We start from the raw sequence: 25,213 nt of genomic DNA on the forward strand, positions 1-25,213 counted from the left end.
CCGTACGGGTGCACATCTCCTGTCCCTCTTCCGCCGAAAAACCGATGACAATAGATCTCACCAAGGCGAGCAGCGCATGCGCTGCGTCACTAGGCGAGACCTAAAAAGGCTTGATCAATTTGGAATGCCTCTGTGCAGGCAATACCGAACAGCCACCGCTGCACTGCAGCTGGCACCATGGTAAACATAGGAATATATAGTGCAGCAGAATTTATAACTAAAATATCAGCTTTACATTTATTTTGCAAATTCAGGCGGATGGAGAGCTACTAGTAGCTCACGAGCTACTCGTTAGAGAACCCTGTACTATAGAGTTACTCTGCATTGCTTTGCTGTATTCACAATGCAGGTGAAAGCTATACCAAAATCATTCTTTGAGGGGGGGGGGGGGGGGGGGGGGGGGGGTGTGTGTGTGTGTGTGTGTGTGTGTGTGTGTGTGTGTGTGTGTGTGTGTGTGTGTGTGTGTGTGTGTGTGTGTGTGTGTGTGTGTGTGTGTGTGTGTGTGTGTGTGTGTGTGTGTGTGTGTGTGTGTGTGTGTGTGTGTGTGTGTGTGTGTGTGTGTGTGTGTGTGTGTGTGTGTGTGTGTGTGTGTGTGTGTGTGCGCGCGCGTATATATATATATATATATATATATATATATATATATATATATATATATATATATATATATGAAACATTTGCAGTCCTACATATATTTTTGGGTGTTGCAATATTTTTGAAGGCCAGCTATTAATGAGATTCTGCCTTTGAACTTCTCACTGGGCCTCAGTAATTACTTTGCTGGCCAGCAGGTAAATCAAAAACTCTTACAAATAGGGCTATTAAAAGAGAATTAGCTTGCTAGTGGGAGATGAAGAGGGTGGAGGAGCACTCTCCATGAGTTATTAAACTCTAGTTGAACAACAACCCTGGGCAAGCCCTTTCTCATAGGAACACATGAAGGCAATCCCCCTCCCTTCTAGAAGTTTTGGAAGGAACGGACCACATTTGCAGTGTCTGCTAGGGGTGGAGCTAAAGGGACTGGAAGAGTTACTGACCAAAAGCATGAATTTGCTGTTCTGAAAAACCACAAAGAAAGTACTTTTGGCAACACTCTTTCTGGTGGCTACTCTATCTAAGAACAGATTTCTCACCTCAAGGTGTCAGACTAGCTCCGTAGAGGTTTCTCAGCAATTTCCTCACAACCCAGTAGGTGGCGGCCTGCGGCTCGGCGTCCGATCCATCCTACCTCAGAAGTGACGTCAGGGGCACAACATAACCACCACCTCCATAAATCAACGTCAGTAATCAGATTGTGCCACTGTGCAGATGTTGAATTGGAATCTTTTGAGTTATGACCATAGCAGGCCATTCCACAGAGTGAGATGAGAGTGGGTCGGTGAGGAAGGAATAGTTTCTTCCCTGTAATCCTAGTTCTTTGTCAGAGCAATCTCCATTAAAATGATAAGCACGGAATAATCCCGCCCAGTGTGGAGATCTTGAAGGACTGCTTTACAATATATATTCTTAAATGCAGATTTTCACCTTTCCTCAGGAAGACCAGGATAAACCCAATTCATCAAAATATTTTGCAGCCTATAAAAGAGGCAATAATGCCAATTGCTTTAATTTGCGTTTAAAAACAAATTTATATATAATTTTTTTTAAACAGGAAAATTAGCAGGAGTGGTGTAATTAGTACTTATACATCTCATTCAAAAAAGTTTTTAAAGGGAAAATAAAGAGGAAGATGACAATGTAGACCTATAGGCTGCAGCTCTGTAGATCTGAAACGTGACTGCTTTTAAGGGCTCATAGCCCACCAATATCCCAGCATGCCCAGTAGGTGGCAGTTACCTCTGTTCTTTTTTTTATTGAGCAAAATGTAGTATACTTAAGGAAACAGATAGTCTAATAATCTTCTGTGTCTTCCACCGGGAAGGAGGGCAGGTTGCTTGTGATTTCAAAGGAGATTCCCTTGAAAGAGAACTATCCGAGGCAAGAACCTATTCCTTCCCTCTCAGGGGATCTTCATTGATAATCATAAGCACTGAATAGAGTAGCAAGCTCGCCCCTGCAAACTGCAGTGGATGAGAGAAAAGACGATCCATAGAGAAAGGTTAGCAAAGAGATTTCTCAGGGAAGCCTGACCTACTTGAGTATCTGTTCTAGCATCCGAATCCCAACAATAATGTCTGGTGAAAGTGTGAACGATTTCCACGTAGCTGCTTTAGATACTTCAGTAATAGGAAAATTCCTGATTGCTTTCCCTCTATGAGCATTTGGCCTGCTGGACAAAACTTTGTTTCCTGGTAGCATAACAGGATGCAAGAAACTATCCACCTGGATACAGCTTGTTAAGACCTGGCCAAACTGGAAGGTACAGAGCCATAGTTTAGAAACACCTGATTAGAATGTGTTTTGGCTTGTCTAGACAAACTTAAAGGCCTATCTAAAATCTAAAGTGTGGAGATCGCTCTCTGTGTGGAAGGGTGCTGAAAGAAAGTAGGGAAAGTAATGGACTGATTAATGTGATAATCTGAAACAACTTTGGGTAAGAATTTCAGAGGAGTCCTCATAACCACTGTAGGAGGCTGGCTTAGTATATGGTGCACACTTATTTAAGTGAAGCACCCTCACTAATCCAGACAACCCTTATGGTGATTTTAGCGGTCTTAGACAACCATATAAAGCTCTCTAAGCGGTAGATGTGGAGAGAAGCCTTCAGGCTTAGTCCAGAAGGAGTGTTAAGCAGCTTGTTTTACCAGAGCTAATCATGTAGTGTAGGTTAAACGAAAAAGAACCACACAGTGTAGTTATAAAATAGTTGTATTTATTATACACACTCACTAACACATTGGTATATCTCCTACCCAGAGATATCAACACAATATACACAATATTTGTAAAGGAAACAGGTAAGTAAGCACAGATACACACTTGTCTCCAGGGGGGAGACCAAACCATATAGTAAGAAAGTGGAATGCGAACTGCGACCAAAGCCGAGACCTTATCCAGAAGACTTAGAAGAGCTGGGGACCCAAGGAACCACCTGAGGTAAGTACCCAGGAACCCCACGGAGGCTGTGTGCAGAGTGGAAACACAGCCGCGTACTCTATGCAAGTCAATAGGAAAGTCGTGGTTGCAGTTTTCAAGAAAGCCCCTTCCCAGAGGACCCTGAAGAAACCCCATGGAAGATGGAAGGTTGGAGAGTCACCCCACCTGTGGATACCCCAGAAACCAGGATACCTACACTAGGGAAGCTGGGTGTATAGGTGTGAAGGGACTTCAGAAACCGCAGTAGAACACCAAGGAGGACTTCAGTGAAGATGCCGCTGGCGAAGGTGAAAGAGTCCCGTGGAATCCAAGGGTGGATTCTTTTTTTTTTACTTTTGAAAAAGTTTTTATTGAGCAACAATTCGGTCACAAGTATGGGCCTACAACCACCCGGGCCGGCCGCTAGGTACATAAGGAAATACACACATATCAAAGTTGCAATCCGTCCCCAGGGCACTGCCCCGCAGTGGCTCAAGATAGTTCTCGAAGAACAGCAAGCGTCAGTCCAACAGTAACAGAAACAAAAGAAAAACAATAAAAACAAAAGGCGAGTTACGAGGGATACCAGTGCGGTTCAGGCTCCCCCCGGGAAACTCCAGTCAGAACATTTGAGCAATCCGCTAAAGAGAGGAGTACCGGGAGGCCGGGGACGGAGGGGGGGGGGGAAAGGGGGGTCAAGGAGGATGAACGTCCCTATGTAGTTGTTACAAAAAGCGCCAGGAACCGTCGAGGGTCAGGGGGACATGGCGATATCAGTGTCTACCAGGGGGGGCGTACAGATGCCTCCGCGATACGCATTCCATTGGCCCCAAATTCTACCCCATGCCCCCGGCTTGCCACGGGCCACATACACTGTCTTCTCCCGAAACATACACCAGTCCATATTCTCCTTCCATACTGACACGGTGGGCGGCCGTTGAGCGCCCCAAAGTTGCGCTATATCCCTCTTGGCAATCATGTTCCCTAGGGCCGCCCACCGAGTCTGAGCCGCGTTGTAGTCATTGGGCTCCCACACATTCAGGACACAGCGACGCACCTCCGGCAGCAGTACAACCCCGGTGACCTGTCCCATAACCGTGTGGACCCGGCGCCAATAGTCCGCCACCTCGCGACACTCCCAAAGGATATGAAGAAAGGTGGCGCTGAGCCCGCAGCCTCGTTTACAGAGCCCGTCGTCGGAAAATCCCATCGCGACCAAGCGCGGACCCGTAACATACACCCGGTGGAGAATCTTGAGCTGTACCAACCGGAGACGAGCCGGAATGGCAACCTCCTTGGGGGACGACAGTGCAGACTGCCAGTCTTCGTCGTCCAATTCGACCCCATCCCCAGTCCAAGCCCCCCGAAGGCGCACCAGGAGATCCGCCCGGTGATTGATCAATTTTTTATAAATTAAAGAAATAGTACTATCAGGGACATGTCCGTCAAGTACGCGGTCCTCGAGGGGCGAGGAAACAGGGACCTTGGTCCCCTCCCCGAAGACCGAGAGCAGGGCGTGTCGAACCTGGGCGTAGCGGAAGAACTCCCTGTCGGTCAGCTCGTATTCGGCCTGGAGCACCGCGAAAGTCTTGACCGCGCCCTTGTGCCACAGGTCTCCCACTTTGCTGATACCAATCGTGTCCCACTGGTCAAACCCCTTGGTGGTCCACAAGCTGCCCAGGCGGTCGGAGGCAAACAAGGGAGTAGCACATGTCATTCGCTCACTCCAGCCCATGGCCGCAGTGGCAGCCCTCCAGGTCCGCACAGCAATCTTAGTAGGACCCGTAAGGGTCCGGTCAGCCAGGCGGGAATAAAGTGCCCTGTTGTAGTTCCCGCCGGGAAGCAGGAACTTGTCCATCTCATACGCCGGATTCAAGCCGGGCGCATACGTGGCGTGGTTAATGGCAGATAGCTGCGAGGCCCAATAGTACCTGCGAATGTCAGGAAGCGCGATGCCCCCGTCATACCAGGGGAGAGTGAGCTTGGCAAGAGCAATACGCGCCCGGCCGTTCCACACCAGTCTCCTCTGCAGGCTCTCCACCTCCCGAAAGTAGGCCACTGGGATAACGTCAAAGGAGTTCTGGAGTGCATAGAGGAACCTGGGAAGGGACATCATTTTAAACAGCGCGGCCCGACCCAGCGGGGACAGGGGCAGCCTGCACCACCGGGCCGTGTCCTCCCGCAGCCGCCGAAGTGGACGCAGAAGATTCTGCTCGTAGCGAGCCACCGGGTCCAGCGAAACGTATATCCCCAGGTACTTAAAGCCGCTCAGAGATATTTGAATCGGGAGCCGAGGCGGCAGGAGAGGAGGACCACCAGCGATGGGATAAACGCAGGATTTAGACCAATTGATCGTGAGACCCGAATTGTTCCCAAAGGAGGTCAGAACGTCAAAGAGGACGTTGAGTGACTGCCGCGGTGAGGTGAGGTACAGGAGAATGTCGTCCGCATACAGCGAGACCCGATCTTCAAAGCCCGGGCCCCACCGGATCCCTCTAAGCGAGGGCTCCCAACGGAGCCAGGCAGCGAGTGGCTCCAGGGCGAGAGCAAAAAGCAACGGGGACAACGGGCACCCCTGCCTCGTGCCCCTGCCGAGGGCAAAGGGCCGAGAGACCCGCCCATTCACCACCACTTGAGCCATGGGTCCCGTGTAAAGGAGCCTCACCCAGCCAATAAATCCCTCCCCAAAGCCGAATTTATCCAAGACGGCCCAGAGGAATGGCCACTCAATAGTGTCAAATGCCATCGTGGCATCCAAAGAGACCAGCACGGCCGGCTCGGTGAGGAGCTCCGCCCTGGCGAGGACCCCGTGCAGACGCCCAAGGGTGGATTCTTGAAGCGGAGTACCTGCAGGCAGAGGAGTCAGAGTCTATGCCACTCAGGAGTGACCAGGTGGCATGAAAGACCAATGACCACCGATGATGGAAGATGCAGGAGAGTTGACAGGACCTTGTCGCTGCTGCTGTGAGGACCAGGTGATGTTGTGGAAGACCAGGAACTGTTCACGTGGTGTACCACATCGGAAGTCAAGAACCACGGGGTTAGAGTCCGGCAGAAGCACTAACAAGCCTTCGTAGCTGCAACGGACAAGGAAAAAGAGGAAGGTACTGGGAACTCACCAAGTGCAAGAGAGTCAGAGCAGGCCCTGAGCAAACAGGGGAGCCTACTGGAGCCAAAGAAGACCCTCAAGAGGACCCACAGGCCAAAGGCACAGGAGTCGCAAGAAGACCTCAAGAAGCCCACCAATGATACAGGCCCACGGTGCAGAGGATGCGGGGAGGACGAAGATCTTGGTAGGAAGAGATGCTGAAGGTTCTTGGAGCCCAAAGATATCTGGGGAAGAGAGTCAACAAGCCTTGGCAAGTCGACATGGTGCACAGAGGATCTGTTGCAGCTGTTCTGCCGTGGACACTGGCCTCAAACCTGGTGAGAAGACAAAGCAGGCCTAGAGAGATTTGCAGAACCACTACCTGTGTTGCTGAACCTCTCGGAGTCTGTGGGAGCTCAGGGAGCAGCAGACCGGTCAGCTTTGTTGCGGTGCCAGCAGATGCAGGGGAGTGACTCATTCACTCCAAGGGAGATTACTACGGGTGTCTTTGATACCCACAGGCCTGGAGAAGAACCTGGATGAAGTACAGATGACGCAGAAGACAGGCAGGACGACAAGACCAGGAGCAGCAGGAGTCTTCCTTGTTGCAGTCTCCTTTCCAGGCGAAGTCCAACGAAGTTTAAGGTGCCCAGAAGGTTGAAGTGGAAGTGGTTTCAGATCTGAATCTTGTCCCACGACGAATCTAAGGAGCCACCCACAGGTAAGACCTTAAGTACCCAAAGGAAAGGATTGGGACGATTCAGGGGTCCCTCCCAGAGGAGGGGTGGACGGATGAGAGGATCCTCCCATGTCCTTTGTCTAGTTTCGCGTCAGAGCTGGAGCCAAAGGCTCCCTGAACTAGTTTCAACTGGAGTATGCAAGGAGGGCACCAAATGTGCCCTTCAAAGCAGTCTGGTGGCGCTGGCAAGTGCTTCCACCCCAACCCAATACACTAAGTCTTGTCTGGGAGGTGGTCACACCTACCTGTGACGGGAGCCTGGCTCAGCAGCAGGAGGGCAGAATCAGGTCTGTGGTCGGCAGGAGCACTAGCTTGCTGTTAGACCCCGACAGGCTGGTACCGGGAATACAGGGGGGCTACATCCAACACTGGAATCGGTGTTGAGGAAGGATTCCAACATTTTTTATACCAAACATGACCAGTTTCGGTGCAGCCAGTATATAGAATATATAGATATCTTGTAATTGACTTGATGTCCACTATATGTGTAAAATGGCTGACCGCACTTACAAAGCCTGGAGAATCAACTCCTGGGTTTGTAGGCCACCCTCACACTTATAATCTAGCACCCTGCCTTCGGGACTGAAAGGCCTACCTTAGGGGTGTCTTATGTGCAGTGACCTCAGATATAAGGAATCTTAAATCTGCTGCGAGTGGTGCTAGCACCAGCTCACACAGGCTGTAATGGCAGGCCTTTACTCACAGTTTGAGTGGTCTCTCATGGGTAGCATAGTACATGCTGCAGCCCATGGGAAACCCCAGGTGTACCTATGCCCTGGGTACCTTAATACCATGTACTAGGGACTTAGAAGGGTACACCAGTAGCCAATTAGGCAGGTCCCAAAGTACTTAACATAGTCCAATTTAGGGAGACAGCACAGTTACTGGGGGTCCTGGTTAGCAGGATTCAAGTCAGACTAGACAGTAAACAAATTGACACCAGCAAAAAGTGGGGGTAACAATGAAAGCAGATCCAGCTTTTCTACAACAACCTTAAGCTATGGATACTGTATGTGGTACGTGAGAACATAAAGCCTGAATCTCTCTAAATTTAAGTGCGGACCTTCACTCCAGGGACCCTGGCCTGAGAGCTCCAGAGTGAGACCAGAGGGGGGCCCCTCCATGTACTTTGCAGGGGGGCTCCATCAAGTTCCGTTAAGCCACTGTTTGGCCCTTGAGTAGGACAGCTTGATAATTACTTATGGAATCAGGGTATTTGGAGTAAAAGCGTAGAGAAATCTGCCGGACCAGTTGATCCACAGGGCATTCCCCAATGTCCCTGGTACATCAAGGCGAAGTATGGGCATTTTTTTGGTTTTCTGCAGTTGCAAATAAATCTAGGAGGAAATCCCCACGTGCAAAAGATGTTTTACATAACGTCGTTATATAGAATACACCTGTGATGCTCTTGAACAATCATGCTTAACGAGTCTGCTTGAATATTTCATACTCTTTCCCCCCCCCCCCCCCCCCCCCCCCGTTGATGGGTTGCAGCGATTCTCAGGTTCCTGGCTAGCAACCAATTCCAGATTGACTGGTCTTTCAGAGTCAAGGCTCTGGACCTTGTCCCCCCTTGCCAGTTCATATAGTACATCGCTGTTTTGTTGTCTGTCTGAACAAGAAGGGATTTCGTGTTGAAGGATGGTAGGAAAGACTTCAAGGCCAAATGAACAAACAGCTCGTAATTCCAAGAGGTTGATATGATAAGTAATTTTTTTGTGGACCATCTTTCCTGAATTTGAAGGTGAGCCATATGCACTCCCCAAACTAAGAGGTATTACAGGCGATTTTTCAGCTTGCACCACCATTTGAGGTATTGCCTCGCTTTGAGGGAAAGTATGACCTTGTCTTCCCAGTTGCCAAAGTATTGACTCCACTGGTCCCCCAGATACTCTCGTAGTGGTCTCATGTGGAGATGCGCATTTGGCGTCATAAATATGCAAGAGGCCATCAAGCCTGTCGTACTACAAATCTAAGACATTTGCTGCGTTTTTTGGCTACTGGAATCTGAAAGTACACATCTTTAAGATCTATGGGACAGAGCCAGTCTCCTTGATGGATTTGAGAGCAAGTTTTGATGTAACGCGAACATTCTGAATTTTTCTCTCTGTATCCAATTGTTTGTGACTTTCAGATCTAGTATGATCTGAATCAGTTTTGGGACCTTTCTTTTTCGTCAAGAAATAAATGTTACCCATTGTTTGGGAGGTACCAGCTCCACTGCATGCTTCTGCGAAGAATGTTCACTTCTGATCTCCGCATCTGCAGATGTTGATTGGATGATTTTGGTGCAATATTTGGTGGGGGACTGGTGAATCTGAGACGATAACAATTCTGTACAGTACTCAGAACCCAGATATTGTTTGTGATGGATTACCACTCTTTCAGATATTGTGAAATACTTCCTCCTACCAGAGGTGGGTAACGGAAGAAAGGGACGCAGAGGCTTGTTGTTTGGAGTCTGTAGGAGGCTTTCCTGCTTATGCAGTTTGGTGGCAGCCTCTTTCCTTTGGTTGATGCCTTTGGTGCTGCTGGAAAGGTCTTTGCTACTGCTGTTGGTGGTGTCCTTGCAACCACTGAGGGGTTTGAACTTTCTGTGAATAGAAACACCTCTTGTAAGGTTAGGAAGGATGCTTTCGTTGCTCCTCACAGTTTCAGGCCAACCACTTTCAAGGTTCCAACTCCATCTTAATATTTATGCGAACCATTTTATCTATATGACTCCCAAACAGTGTTACCAGAGAAAGGAAGGTTGAGCACCCACATTTACAGATGAGATCTTAGTTCCTAGCACAATTCCAGGAACTCGTTTTTACATTCTCTCGAGCATCGCGAGTCAGTGCAGTGGGATGTAACCAGTACTAATTCAGACCCAACTTAATAATCCACGTTATATATATAGTAACCAAGGGATGTTACTCACTAATGGGCCTGTACCGACCCAGCTCCTCAATAGTCCACAACCTGATCTAGGCCGCAGGGCAGCAATATCAAAGATGGACTGAAGGTTCAGATAAAATCTTATTGCGAGCATTGGCGCATTTGTGGGAAGTCTCATTAGAGACTTCACAAAAGCATATTCTGCTTTTTCAAGAGAGGCAAGATTGCAATAGACCCACAAATTCTACCCATACAGGGCTGTTCCATAGGCTTGGCTCTTCTAAATCTCGATGGGAGGTGCAACAGCGAAAGTGGACCCTTTGAAGCACACCTTAAGATAGACCCTGCTTTAGGGACACTACAATTTTCTCAATCTGGAGCTGCCAGCTTTGGGAATTACTTATTCTTGTACCCAGATAGTCAAATCCACTAACCCTGCCCAATGACACACCCTCCAACATTACTGTATCTTTGTCTATGCTTAGAGGAGCGTCTCGTTGAGGAGTGCAGAGAACGATGACGACAATGTATGGAAATAGCTCCGGTTAGCGATCTATGGCAAGATCTTTGCTTGGACTGAGGAGACCTTGATCTACAAGAGGAAGTTGGAAGCCAAGACAGTGAAGAAGCTCCAAAGATGCCTCTGTCTGAGTAAGAGGTGGAGGTGAAGTATGTGGTGTAGGCGCTAAAGGAGCTGGCGGAGGATTGATGTTAATCTTCTTGGGTCTCAATTTCCAGACTCATTCCACAGATCTGGAATAACAACGATCTAGATGACGAAAGGCTTCTCGACATTATCTGCTAGGTCTTGATGCAGACACACTTCTCACCTTTGAGATGTTGTGGAATCCTTCAACGTCTACCACCAGTATCTCGAGGTTGACCCTGCTCTTTTTTTTTTTACTTTGATTTCTCAAAGAACAGACAGCATTTCAAACATTATTACCACATCTGTTTTGTCACTCAGAAGTAAAAAACATTTAAATATAATGTTGTATAACAAATGGTTTAGGGCAATTCCTTACGTCTAAATTAGTGTAAGTAACCAATTGTTACAGTTCAACATTCAAATAAGTATGTCATGGTCAGGTTCACACTGGAATGGCATGGTGAGCAAAAAAAATACGATGGATTTAGGCCCAGATCTCTGTACTGGGGTGAATGTATGACATTGTTCTGCATTCTGTCCATCAACTGTTTTTGCAGGTACATATTTGGCCATTAATAGCAGAATAATACAATAATACTCAAAATGAGAAAAAAACATATCACGATAAACTAGAAGCGGAAAAAACCAGGCCCACATCCATCCAACCCGCCAATATGCATTGTTTTAGACCAAAACACCAGATAATAGAAATCATGAATTAGTGCTTAAAGGCGGTCAGTGCGGGGCTAGCAATGGATCCTGTGAGTGATGTGAGTGCTTCTGATATGGTGCCTGGTAAATGACCAGGGGACTCATCCACGTGGTGTAGGACTATCTGAAAAATGAGTCAGGACAGCGTCTCAGTTGGTATCCATGGGGTACATGTGAAAACCCTTTGAGTCTTCTCTGTGTAAAACAATGCTTTCTGCTTGAACCCACATGGTCATAGATTGTTCCCAACCTCAGAGCATGGGGTGGGGCTGAAATAGGTGACTTCCACTTACGAGTAATTAGGCGTTTAGCCAGTAAAAGATCCAAATCACAGAAGCGGAAAGTGGCTCTATGCTTCTTAATGTCGACCCAGCTCTCGACAGTGAGCATTGAGGCACCGTTCCTCGTATCGACCTGGAACAAGGTAGTTTTTGAGGATTTCCGGTCTTATTGGATCCCCCTCTCCTGTAGTCATACGAGGAAGGTGGAAGAGCCTTTGTAGAGCACTGACCCTCTCTAAGCTCACGTGACTTACAACCTTCAGACTACACTTCCTGCTACCTGCTTTGCTCTTCAGCTCCAGTAAGGCGAATCATTTGCCTGTCCCTCGGGGTACACCTGGAAAAAGGTCTTGCAGTGCTGACATCTGTTAGGAATATGACTGTCAGGAAGGCGGGTAATATACACATCATGAGGATCTGAATTGGGTCCCTTTACGCCACTGGCTGGGCATTTGTCAAATAAAGATGGCATTTATAGAACAACAAAAATAATTTGTCAGAAAATGACAGAAAAATGCTGGAAATGTGGAAAGCCATCGAGTCAAGGTGTTGACAAAAAGTTTCAGTGATGTTTTTGAAGGCCGAGCTCAGGGCTACAAGATTCTGTCACCAGGAGCCGGAAAAATAACTGAGATAACTGCCAATTACTGAACTTGATGGGAAATTGGTGGGTTGTGAGCCCTTAAAGGCACAGAGTCGCTTTTCATATCTACAGAGCTGCAGCCTTATATGTCTACATTGTCCCCTTCCTTCTTCGTTTTCCTTTAAAAAAGGTTTGTAAAAGATTTATAAAGTGAAATTACACAGCACCTGCTAATGTGCCTGTTTTTTTTTTAAATGTTATATAAAACCCCTTTTTTAAATGCACATTAAAGCAATAGGCCAATATAGCCTTTTTATAAGCTGCAAAACATTTTAATGAATTTTTTATTCTGGCCGTCCTGAAGAAAGACATACATCTACAATATGAATATATATTGTAAAGAAGTGCTCAGCGAACCCCGCACGTGGGAGGGACGGTGCTTAAGAAGATCAATAGAAATTCCTAGAGAGGGAATCTGTGGTTAGAGTATTCACTAGACCTGTTTATACAGGAGGTAGTGCTCTGTGAACATGTGAACTAACGAATAAGTTACTGCCCTTTGGTAACGATGTATCTGGTAGCGACCTATTCTAGTTGTAGATTCCTTACCTTTTGAGTTTCCCCGAGCCGTCAGTCTGGATACAGAGATTTTTTCTTCAGCAGTATCCCTGCATGTCGTTTGGTAGCGTCAGTTCTGCTCCATGTCCGCCGTCGTGGCCACCGGGATGACATCACGGGACCTACATAGACTCCGCCGATGCTCGCAGACGTCAGTTCTTAACAAGACTTTCCACGCAAGAAGCACAGAGCCATGAAAGACACTAACCACTGGTGCATCAAAACTAGGGCCCTTTGGGAGAGTCCCTATTCCTAGACATCAGTTTGCAGAGCGGACAGGGTGGGTGAGGCAGGAAGGAATCTACAACTAGCATATGTCTCTACCAGATACATTGTTACCAAAGGTAAGCAACTTATTCATCTGATAGAGACTCTAGTTGTGGATTCCTTACTATCTGAATAGATATCCCAGCAATATCATCCCTAGGGGAGGGTCTGGGAATCAAGAACATACCAGAAAGTCCTGGAGGACCGAACGGGCAAAGTTCCCCTCCCTCCAGACTTGGCAGCTCAGGCAGTAGTTTCTGGTAAACGTGTGAAAGGATGCCCATGTAGCTGCCTGACAGATGTCAAGGAGTGGAATTCCACAAGCTAATGCTGTAGTTGCCGCCATTGTTCTGTTGAAATGAGCACGCAGCCCCACAGGAGGGTCTTTCTTTGCCAAAGCATGGCATATCTTAATGCAAAGGACAATCCATCGGGAGATGGTCCATTTCTGAACAGCCCGCCCTTTCTTGGCACCCACATAGTCAATGAGGAGTTGATCATCCACCCAGAGGTTTTTTGTGTGATCAAGATAAAAAGACCACGCACGTTTTGGGTCCAGACGGTGGAGTCTCTCGGGGTGGATATAAGGTGGGCAGTGTGATAGATTGACTCATATGAAAAGGCATGACGACCTAGGAAGGAATTAAGACTTGGTCTGAAGTACCACCTATCCGGTTAGACAGAAAAGGAGGCTTAGAAGATAAAGCATGCAGCTCGCTCAACCTGCAAGCAGAAGTGATGGCAACAAGAAAGGCAGTTTTGAGAGTCAGTAACCTGAGGGGACACTTATGAAGAGGCTCGAAGGGAGCACACAAAAGAAAGGTAAGAGCCAGATATAAGATGAGTAAGGCTCTTAAAGAATCTATTAACGATGGAAGACTTGAATAAAGAAGGCTGATCTGCAGCCAAAGAAAAGAAGAAATGGCTACAAGTTATCCTTTAAGAGTGCCCAAGACATATCCCTGTTGGGACAAAGAAAGTATATACAAAAGAACCTGTGAAAGAGGAGCAGAAAGGGCATCAACAACCTTTGCTGTGCACCATGCCACAAATTTGTTCAATCTACAGGCGTACACCGTTTTAGTGGAGGGATGTCTGGTTACCAAGATAACATTACAAACTTCTGGCAGAAGGTCAAAAGCTGTCAACTGCCGCCACTCAATCACCACGCAAGGACGTGGAGACTGCCAGGTTTTGAACTACCAGGGTTATGTCGATGTTCCAGCCATGTCCAGAGGCAAAGAGCCTCTCGACAAAGGGTCCACGCCCTGTTGGTGCTACACATGGTGGTGTTGGTGAACACCTGCACCAATTTCCCCCTTGGAGAGGGAAGGAATGTTTGTAGTGCCAGTCTAATCGCTCGGAGCACCAAAAGGTTGATGAAAGACGGACCGGACTCTGCCGGAGACCAGGAGCCTCTAATCTCCACCTCTCCCAGGTGGCCACCCCATCCCAGAAGTGACGCATTCATCACCACTGTTAGATCTGGTTGGGGAAGGGAGAGGGAACCGCCTCTAACCCAATCTTGGTTTGTTAGCCACCACTGCAGTTGGCACGCAGTTCCCTCCGAGATCTGGATATAGTCTGAGACATTTCCCTGATGCTGCGCCCACTCAAACTTCAGGTCCCACTGCAGAGCCAACATATGCCATCTGGCATGATCTACCAGCAGGATGTAGGAGGTCATGAGACCCAGCAGCCTCAGGGTCCTTCACACCGAATTCTGGGATAGAGGCTGAAACATCTGTATCATAGCCCAAATATCCCATACTCGCTGCTCATGAGGATAGGCCCGAAACTGCACTGTGTCCAGAAGCATCCTGATGAAAAGGAGCGTCAGAGAGTGAGTCAGGAACTCCTGCAAATGCAGGCGGTCCGCTGTAGTCTGGAGGTCAGACACCCTGAGGCGAGCCCTTCTTCAACAGCCAGTCGTCGAGATAGGGGGAATACTTGAACCCCTTGATCTACGCAGATGAGCTGCGGCCATCACCTTTGTGAATAACTGAGGGGGTCTGGTAAAGTCAAAGGGGAACAGTGCTCGTGGCCCACTGTGAAACAAAGGTAATTTCTGTGGGCCAGCAGGACGGGGACATGAAAATAATGCTGATGATGTCTGGCTGTTACTTGAAGAACAGGAATGGGATATCCTGTTTTTAACAGAAACATGGATGAAGGAAGGCAACTTGACCTCCATTGCACTGGCAGTCCCTCTGGGATTTAAAATATGCCTCGCCAACCGTTCTGGGACAAAAAGAAACGGTGGCGTAGCTATCATTTTTAAAGAGCACTTAAGACTAACCTCCTCAGCACCTACGACTACTCAAGGAATTGAAGGCCTCCACTTCTGCTTTCAGGCAAGTTCTCAGCTCTCATTAGCAGGACTGGTGATTTATCGCCCACCGGGCGGCTCAGATTCTAACTTATCTATCCTACTGGACATGATTGTTCAGAGCTCGCTCCTCCACCCCCATTTTATTGTGGTGGGTGACTTTAACATCCACATGGATAAATCCGACTGTGCCATGGCAGAGCTACTTAGAGCTACTTTAAGCACGGCCAGTCTTAGACTGATCAATGAGGGCCCTACACATGGGGGGGCCATACTATTGATCTTATCTTTTCTAATATCAAAAATGTGCTGTCCGAGGATCCACTCCCTCTGACCTGGTCAGATCACTCACTTGTCCCTTTCACACTGAACTTGGCGCACGACATTTCTGCGTCCAGTAAATGTTACTTCCTAAAAAGACAATGGAAGAAGCTGATCCCCGAGACTATGGGCCCTGTCCTGGAGAAGACTACCCCATCCCTGACAAACAACGCCAATATTGATGCTCAACTCTTCAACGAGTGGGTTGGAAAGATGGTTTCCTCTATTGCGCCAGCTTCCCGTGCACTATCGAAAAGAGACTCTCCCTCAGCACCCTGGTTTTCGCAGGCGCTAAGAATAGAGAAATCAGCTTGTAAAAAGCTGGAGAGACTCTGGAGAGCAAACTATGGTCTGGAGGAAAAGATTAGGTACAAAGAAGCTTCTAAAAATCTACGGAAAGCTATTAGGAAAAATAAAAAACGTTTTTATGCAGACTCGATTCTACAGGCAGAACAGTCTAGCAAACAGATCTTCAAAATAGTACAGTCTTTTTTTAAACCTAAGTGCATTGAGAGGGAGGTTGCTCCAACAGTTATGCTTTGCGAGCAAATTTCTGAGTTCTTTGATCAAAAAATTAAAAAGGTCTACGACTCCTTTGGACCAGAAACAATAACAGTGAAACAGGACCTCGCGAATAAGAGCGAGCTAAGTGAGACTTTCACCCAGTTTTTCAATATCCCCGTGAGTGAGGTACGGCAAGAACTGCTCCGATGCAAATCTGGTTCACCCGACGACCCCTGCCCTGCAAAATTATGGAGCTCTATAGCCGACTTCGTAACTCCTACACTTCATCATATCTGGAACTCCTCCATTGCTTCGGGCATATTTCCGGATGCATGGAAACATGCTACCCTCCTGCCCTTAAAGAAAAAGCCTAACGGGGACCCGGAAGATCTCACTAATCTCCGCCCGATATCCCTATTAGCCGCCCCGGGAAAAATGTTGGAAAAAGTCATACAACGCCAGCTGAGTAAATTTGTAGAAGTAAACAAAATTCTCCATGAAACACAGTCTGGCTTCCGGCCCGGCTTTAGCACGGAAACAGCGCTTATTGAGGTAGCAGAGTCAGTTAGGTGGTCGATGGATGCAGGGAACTCAGCTATGCTGGTACTCCTGGATCTGTCGGCCGCCTTCGATACGGTGGACCACGCCAGACTACTCAGCCGGTTGGCCGAGATAGGGATTCAGGATAAGGCGCTGGATTGGGTACACTCCTACCTATCTCAGAGAACCCAGAAGGTGGCACTTGGAACAATCTCGTCATCACCCAAGCCCCTTGGCTGTGGAGTCCCGCAGGGGTCGGCCTTAAGCCCCCCTTCTGTTCAATGTCTACCTTGCTCCTCTCTTTACGCTAATTGCCAACTGGGGTGTCAAGGCAATTTCATATGCCGATGACACACCGTTGGTATTTCCGTATTCCGAGATCAAGCAAGAGTCCTTTTCTAACTTCAAAGGCTGTCTTCAAGACGTAGCCCACTGGATGAACGCTAATAAATTAAAACTTAATGCCAATAAGACAGAGGTTATCTTTTTTGGCAAGGGCTCCCCGCCCGCGTCAGATCTTTGGTGGCCGTCGGAGATGGGTCCTGCCCCGTCACCCAGTCACACGGCAAAAAATCTTGGAGTGAGATGGGATGATTGCATGTCCTTTACCTCCCATATCCAACAAGTTGCCGGATGTTGTATGAGCAAACTGAGAAATCTGCGTAAAATTCTCAGACTCCTACCAGAAGACTGCCGAAAAACGGTTATCCACGCCACTGTGACCTCAAGGCTGGATTATGCCAATGGACTCTACCTAGGCCTACCAAAATACCTGACACAAAAGCTTCAGGTAGTTCAAAATGCGGCTGCGAGACTGTTACTGCGAATTCCACTCAAGCAGTCAGTCTCTCCGCATCTTCGATCCCTACACTGGTTGCCAGTTGCCAGCAGAATAAAGTTTAAAGCACTAACGCTGGCTTTTAGATCCTTGCATGGCTCCTGTCCAGTATACCTGAAAAACCGTCTTCCCAGATACTCCCAAGCCCGCGCATTGCGGTCTAACTGCCGTGTTCAACTGACAATCCCACGCACGAAAAAGGCTCGACTCGGGGGTCGGACTTTTTCGGCTAACGTCTCCGCGCTGTGGAATACCCTGCCACAAGAAATTCAGCAGGCCCCTTCCGAATCCTGTTTTAAGACACTGCTAAAAACTTGGCTTTTTAACCAACCACGCTAGCTTTTTAATTTAATTTTTAATTTTAATTTTTTATTTTTTATTACTATTTTTAACTACTTCCCAGGTCTTCTGTGTTCTACTAGCGCCGGGACACCTCCTCGCGAGGTAGCTGTCGCGCTTTATAAAACCCAGTATTATTATTATTATATTATATTATGAAAAGGAGCGTCAGAGAGTGAGTCAGGAACTCCTGCAAATGCAGGCGGTCCGCTGTAGTCTGGAGGTCAGACACCCTGAGGCGAGCCCTTCTTCAACAGCCAGTCGTCGAGATAGGGGGAATACTTGAACCCCTTGATCTGCGCAGATGAGCTGCGGCCATCACCTTTGTGAATAACTGAGGGGGTCTGGTAAAGTCAAAGGGGAACAGTGCTCGTGGCCCACTGTGAAACAAAGGTAATTTCTGTGGGCCAGCAGGACGGGGACATGAAAATAAGCGTCCTGCAAGTCCAACGACACCAGCCAGTCTCCTGGGTCGAGTGCAGACAGAACTTGGGCTAGGTGAGCATTTTGAACTTCTCCTTCCAGAGGGAGAAGTTGAGGGCCCGGAGGGCAAAGATAGGACGTTTGCCTTTGTCCTTCTTGGGTACCAGAAAGTAGCGGGAAAAACAACCACAACCTAATTGTGGCACAGGGATCCTCTCTTTAGCTCTCTTGGCCAAGAGGGCCGATACATCCTGGCAGAGAAGTTTCAAATGATAATCGGGCATGCGCAAGGTGGATTAATATTGGTGATCTCACAGATCAGATACCTACGAAACGGGGCGTCAACAGGGCTGTGTGCTTGCCCCAACCTTATTCAGTGTGTTTATTAATGGTGCTGTGAACTGGGTCTCGGCAACTGAACAAGATGCCCCAAAACTCGCTTATACAGCTGTCCCCAGATGACACCTTACTCATCTCTAGAACCCCGATGGGTCTCCAAAAGGAACTAGATTTATTTGTAGCTTTCTGTAAAAATAGAGGCCGTGAAATAAATCCTGATAAATCCAAATTTTCAAGAATTAACCCCCATAGAACCTTTAGAGGCAAAATAAGAACAGAAGGTGCATTGAGATTTGGGGGGTATACAGATGCATCTATATTAACCATTGAGGAGAATACATTTATCAAAGGCCTCCTTAATCTCCTAAAAAGCGCATCATTGGTGCTGCTAAGATTCGATTTAGCTCTCAATCCTATTAATCTGGTATGCTCTCTTAAACCACTGCTATATTGCGTGAGGATATATGGACCACCCCAGAACTATATCTATAGAGAGGCACTCGGGGATCTGATGACCTGTGACACAGCCACTGATACCCCTTGGCTAAAATACATCAAAAACCAGCTCAAATCCCTCAAATTAGGAAATCTGTGGGCTCTACCGGACGAAGTTACCAATGGGGATAAGCTGTTACTAAACAAAAATGATTGAGAACGTGACCTGACCTGAGCAAAGGGAGAGCTCACTAACAGGGAAATTTATACTTCCTAAATAGTCACCTAGCATTGAGCCCTATATGGACAGGATATACCCAGCAGGGGTGAGACGGCTGTATATACAGTTCCAACTCGGCATTTTACTCATAAGAAGTGTTACCTCTAGATGATCTAAAAGGGATGGGGACCTGGAGAGCTGCCCCTTTTGTCCGCAGCTAAAAGAAACAGAGGCTCATTTCCTGCCTTTTTGTCTCTGATATTCCATTTTGCGGAAAAGATGGATTTTAGCATGTTGCAAACGTAAGGGTGTAAGGCACTACTGGGAGGCAATCCGAATACTGAAAAGTGACACAAATGAGCGCCTAGTATTTGCAGTTGATAGCTTTTTATTAGAGGCCATACGCATGAAAAGTCTAATTCTTGTGAATTTGTAACTATTATTGCTGCTACGTAAATACAAGTCACACTTTTATGAACACTATTTTCAGCTAAAATTATCTTATTATTGTCCTTAAGCTGTTTTTACTGTATGATACTTTAACAACATTTTACCATTTTTAATGCAGAATAGTATACTTATTGTTGACACAAATGGGAGAATACCTCTGTCATTTGTTGTAGATAGGGTCCCCTGGGCCATCTAACGAGACAGACCACATATTGACATGCAACTAGGCCATATGGAGGTTTATGCTGTTAGTGGTAATTGTGTACCCCAAGGTCCTCCATCATGCCCCTCATATGGATTATATGCTACTATAATGTTTTTACATATTTATTCTTCCTCTCTCTGCGATTATTTTTATGTTTTTTATCATTATGACGTATTGACTGTAACAGCACTTTAATTGTCTCTGGACCGAAATAAAGTATTACTATATTATACTACTCTGTCATGCAGTTGTAACAAGGTGGCATGGAGGGAGAGGTAGTTTCGAAGCGGAGGGAGTAGCCCCTTCGGACTATTTGCAAAACCCACCTGCTGACGTGATGGACTGCTAGTAGAGGACGTGATGGCAGATCCTGCCTCCAACTGGCCGTTGATGGGCATGAAACGTCAGACTAGGAAGGTTTGGAGGCTGCAGCAGGGGTGTAAAGGGTGGACTGGCCTGCCCACTGGTTCCCTGACCTGCGAGGACGCTGGGTCCCATGGCCACTCAGAGGCTGGAAAGTTTGCGTGACTCTGTGGCTGGGCAGAACGTGGCTGGGCGCCCCTTTCCTAGGCACGAAAGGGACGAAAGGCAAACTGAAGTGTCCGTGAGGCAGCTGCATGGTCCAAAGATCTGGGCGTAGCTCGCAAATCCTTTAAGCGCTCAGTCTGCCTTGTCGCAAAAAAGGCGAGTGCCATCAAAGGGCATGTCCATCAAGGAAGAGTGGACATGCCCTGAGAAGTCCGCAACCGGGAGTAGCGTGTAACAGCTACCGACTTGGCAATTGTTCTGCCCAGCGAGTCGGTGGTATCCAGTCCACATTATATGGTGAATGTGGCTGCGTCTCTCCAGTCTGCAACTGCTTGAGAGAGAATGGCCTGGGCCTTCTCCAGGCACTGAGGCAGCAACTGCGCGACCGTATCCCAGATAGCATGGGAGTATCGGCCCAAGAGGCATGCAGTATTCAGCGACCGCAATGCCAAGCTGGAGGAGAACATCTTTTTCCCCAAGATGGTCCAGCTTCTTGGATTTCATATCTGGGGGAGCAAAAGGAAAAAGAGGCTTGGACTACCAAGCTCTCAGGGGAGGGGTGCTTGGTCAGGAATACTGGGTCATCTGGGGCGGTGGCAGTGGGCAATCGTTCTATCCACAGTAGCACCTGTTCTGGAGTGCGCAGAAGGATGTCCGTGAGGGCTTAAATGAATGGCAAAAGGAATTCAGAAGAGAAAGCCACAGGCTAAAGCACCTATGTCAAGAGGTTAGTCCTGACTGTCACTGTAGGGCGCTCTAGGACCTCGGCTGCCCTCCTGTAGGTTTTTGCATTTGTCACCCCGAGTGGGAAGGGTATGCCCAGACGTGGGTCCCGTGCTCTCCATGCCACTGGAATCAAGCTATCCTGGCTGAAGAGGGGTGAAACCCCGAAACCGGTCCTAGGATGCTTGTTTCCAGTCCACGGAGGACCTGGCTTGGCAGTTCGGGCTGGACTGTTCCCATGAGGCACAGGGTCAAGACCGATTTGCATATCACTGGGTTCAACTGGAACAGCATGGTGAGCAACAAAAACGATGGATTTAGGCCCAGATCTCTGTACTGGGGTGAATGTATGACATTGTTCTGCATTCGGTCCATCAACTGTTGTTTTTGCACTCCTCACCATCACAGCATCGGAAGCTCCCTCCTCCATAGCCACAGTAGGGGGAGAAAGCAGGCCAGTGTCAGGGGAAGTGGCCAGACCACTGGCATCACCCACATCCATTCTCCAGTCCGGTTCCTCAAGCTGGTCAGTTAAAGTGTCCAGCGGCCCCTCACCGTCTTCTTCCTCACCTTCTGGCCAAAAGGAATGAACACAGGGACGAAAGTCCCTCCCGGCATCGGGGATGAGGATAGGGTCGGCGCCGGCAAGGGGCACAATCGACTTCGGGAAAGGTCGCATGAGACCGACCAGCGTCGATCCAGATCTGGACTGACTCTGCAGGGCCAAAAGCCCCACGGGCGAAGCCAGGGTGCCCAAATTTTAGGTACAGGGCCTCTTAATATTTCTGAATTTGGAAAGGCAGGGTGGTGCTGAGCCATTTCAGAAGTAGGCGCTAGAAACTGAGCCTTCTGGCCACAATGCTCGGGATCCTGCGTCGCGTCAGCCGACAGACTGGGAGAAGCAGAAGAATGCTTGTGCTTCTTTGACCTTTTTGTGCTTACCTGACTTACCTGAAGATCTCATCGAAGACTTGGAGTGCAAGGAGTGTGGGCTACGCGACTGTCCAAGACCTTACCCTCGAACGAGAGCGACACGGAGCTTAGCGCCGCCCTCCAGCAGCTTTCAGGACGGCTACCGCAAAGCCTTCGGGTTCAAGGCCCAGCACTCAGAGCACGACTTCGGGTCGTGGTTGCGCTCCAGGCACCAAAGGCACACGAGGTACGGATCCGTCACAGACAACATCCGGTGACAGGAATCGGAGGGCTTGAAGCTGGTCCTTCGCTGGGACATCCTCGATGCACCAGGAGTCAACGCGTCGAAAAAAGTTGAAAAAGAGTTAGCCAAAAAGTGACTAGGGGTAGCTCTCTCCGGATCTGCGCTAGGCTGGCGCCGAAAAATAAAGAACTGACGTCAGCACGCATGGGCGGCGTCTATGTAGCCCAGCGACGTCTTCCTGGCGCCGATGCCAGACGTGGAGCCGACCGACGCCACTTAACGATGCGTTGGGGTACTGCTGAAGAAAAAATCTCCGGATCCAGACTGACACGTGAGGAAAATTCAAAGGGTAAGGAATCTGCAACTAGAGTCTCGATTAGTTGCCTAGGTCACAGTCTGGCAGATATCCAAAACCTATAATAAAATAGCAAGACCACTACCCCAAGAAAGTAGGGACACGGAAATGGTGCCTCACTCAAGGCAATAGTGTCTCAAAGTATGAACTATGTTCCAGCAGGCGTCTTTGCGAAATATCTACTGAGAAAAATCCTCATCAAGGTGTTGTAGCTCCTAAGGGAGAAAAGCAGTATGCTTTCTAATGATCACTTTCTTCATGTGGAATGCAGTATCCAGTTCATAACATAACAAGGCTTTTGCTAACACCATGTGCCAAGGTGATCGCTGGAGTTTTGTCAATCGCCAACGTAGTGGAACAGGATCTCATTTTATATGAGACCCTACTTCAAGGTTTCACTGACACAAAATTCAACATGAAAACACTAAGCGTTGAAAGCTATGGAATTCAAACAAGACCTATTGGTTTTGTCAAATTATTATTATTTTTTTTTAAACATGTTGCACAGTACAACATGGCTTCAAGTAGATTTTTCCCCCCATAAGTGCTATGATGCAGCCAGCATTGACCGCATCGTAGCAGTTTTTTAGCCCCATGTAAGACATGTTGCACAGCAGTTCAGGCTAGGAGGTGTTTAACCAACATGAGGAAGGAGGGCAGAGGAAACAAAACTGATAACAGGGACTGTGGAGGCAAAAGGACAGCAGGGGGCTGATGGGAGAAACGGGCAAGTGGAGGGAAAACTGACAGCTAGGGGGTTGGGAAGAAACTGACAGCAAAGATGTGGGAAATAAATTGACAGGAAGGAGGTGGGGGAAAAACGGATGGCGGAGGGAATGAACAGCGGTGGAGGAGGAACAGACGGCAGGGGATGGTCGGAATGGTCAGCAAGGAGGTGGTGGGAGAACAGATGGCAGGGGTGGGGTTGGGGTAAATGGATGGCAAGCGTGGGGGGTGAGAAGACTGTACAGTGCTATGAACTTATAGAGTGCACTAGTCAAAAGTTTATTAAATAAAAAAAATATATATTAAAAAAGTACCTGTAGAAGCACGCAGCCAGTGGAAGCACACTGGCCGCAAACAGGGAGCCGTGCTGGATCCATGCTCCACGGCAGGGACAGAAGCCACAAGAAGAATGCATGAGGAGGTGAGCAGTCGGCAGGAGGCGTGATAAGTATGCAGCAAGGAAGAGGAAGCCAACCAATGGAAAGTTTTGGCAAGTAATGGGTGGGCTTGAAGCCCTTTTAACCTTTTTTTTTAAAGCGCTTTCTCTGACAGCGCAAGCGCGCTTTAGGTGAAACCTATAAATGCCTCTAAATATTTTGTCTTATTTAACGATGCTCTCCAACATTTACTCAAGCCTATCAAGATTAGAGAGCTCAGGCAATCAAATGTTCTCTATAATGGTTACTCTTAACTGCTTAAGAAAGATTGCCCAAGACTGAACTTGAGCCATATTAGCAAATGTATTCCAGGATGAAATAAATCCAAACTGGATTCTCCATAAGACAAAAATTGTAGATGTATGTCCTTTCAAGAAAAACAGTACACTGACATTGTTGAGTGTTACTTGCTCCAAGAGCACGTCAATAAATCCTCATAATTTGGAACTCATTAACGGTTTAGGAACTGTGTACTCATAAAATCTTCAAAAAAGTGAATAATAAAAGAAAACCTACCCTCTGTCGTAGAAAGATGTGTGTCCTGAATGGGAGTATTTTGTGCAGCTGCTGTTCAATAAGCTGTTGTTTATGTTTGTTGGTACATACGACTTCCGAGATGCCTGGTCCTTTGCAAAATTTCTGCAAGCAGCTAATTTGGATTCTAAGGCCTAAGAGAAAAAAAAAAAAAGGAGAAACTGAAAACATTCCAACTTATCAGAACATTAAAAAACTGCTTTTGAAATTAGTATTTTCTAAAGAGCGATCCAGATTCTGCTTTGTTTAGTTTTAATACCAACTACACTCAATGGTAGAAAAGCCAAGTTAGAAATAAAGAAATTATTTCTATCATGGTCCTAGCCAGTTGGGCAGCACAGTAACAAAGGAAAGGTACAAAAATAATGATAAAGAATTAGACCTGAGCGAGAGCTAGCCAGACAGTCTCAAGAAGTGAGCTTTTAGAATCTTTCCAAATGCCAGGAGATCGGGATACAGTCTGAAGGGTTTTGGAATCATGTTCCACCACTCGAACCTCAGGCAGAAGGCTTGTTTTGATATTCTGCTTCTTTGTTACTCAAGGTATTTCCAGAATGATCTACTCGCTGTTCATAGTGTTGATCCTAGTAGTCCTAAATAATACATGCCATTTTAAATGATAGCTTTTAGAGAAAGTCAATAGTGAGGTCTTAAGATGGAAGTGATAAGGTCCGATTTTCTTTGCTCCTGTGACCAGATAGACTTAGACAGCAACATTAAGGTTGGTGTATAGGTGCCACAATAGTTTTGAGAAGGACCAAAAGCAAAGCATTGTATCTGAGAAGAAGGGAGAGAACTGTTGGTCAGATATCAGTATGACAGATGTAGAGTTTAAGCTTCTTGAGCAGATAGAGTTTGATAGGAGGTACATTGTCAGATTGGCAATGTGCTTAGTTAGAATTTGATTTTAGTCAATGATGAAGCAGAGTGACTTTGCTTGAGGGACCAGAGAAGGGTAGCTAACCAGGGGGTGTAGGATG

General features: G+C 47.4%; 1 protein-coding gene across 3 annotated transcripts in view; it reads right to left on the minus strand.

The window, feature by feature from the left end:
- NDEL1 (nudE neurodevelopment protein 1 like 1) overlaps nucleotides 1-25,213 on the minus strand; it is a 399,246-nt gene that overhangs the window by 58,918 nt on the left and 315,115 nt on the right. For all 3 annotated transcript variants that reach the window (XM_085616844.1, XM_085616846.1, XM_085616845.1), the window contains one exon: nucleotides 24,216-24,367. In XM_085616844.1, coding sequence (XP_085472970.1) covers nucleotides 24,216-24,367 — 152 coding nt within the window. The remainder of the gene's footprint in view (nucleotides 1-24,215; nucleotides 24,368-25,213) is intronic.

This window comes from Triturus cristatus, chromosome 7, assembly GCF_964204655.1.
Source record: "Triturus cristatus chromosome 7, aTriCri1.1, whole genome shotgun sequence".
NCBI lineage: Eukaryota > Metazoa > Chordata > Amphibia > Caudata > Salamandridae > Triturus > Triturus cristatus.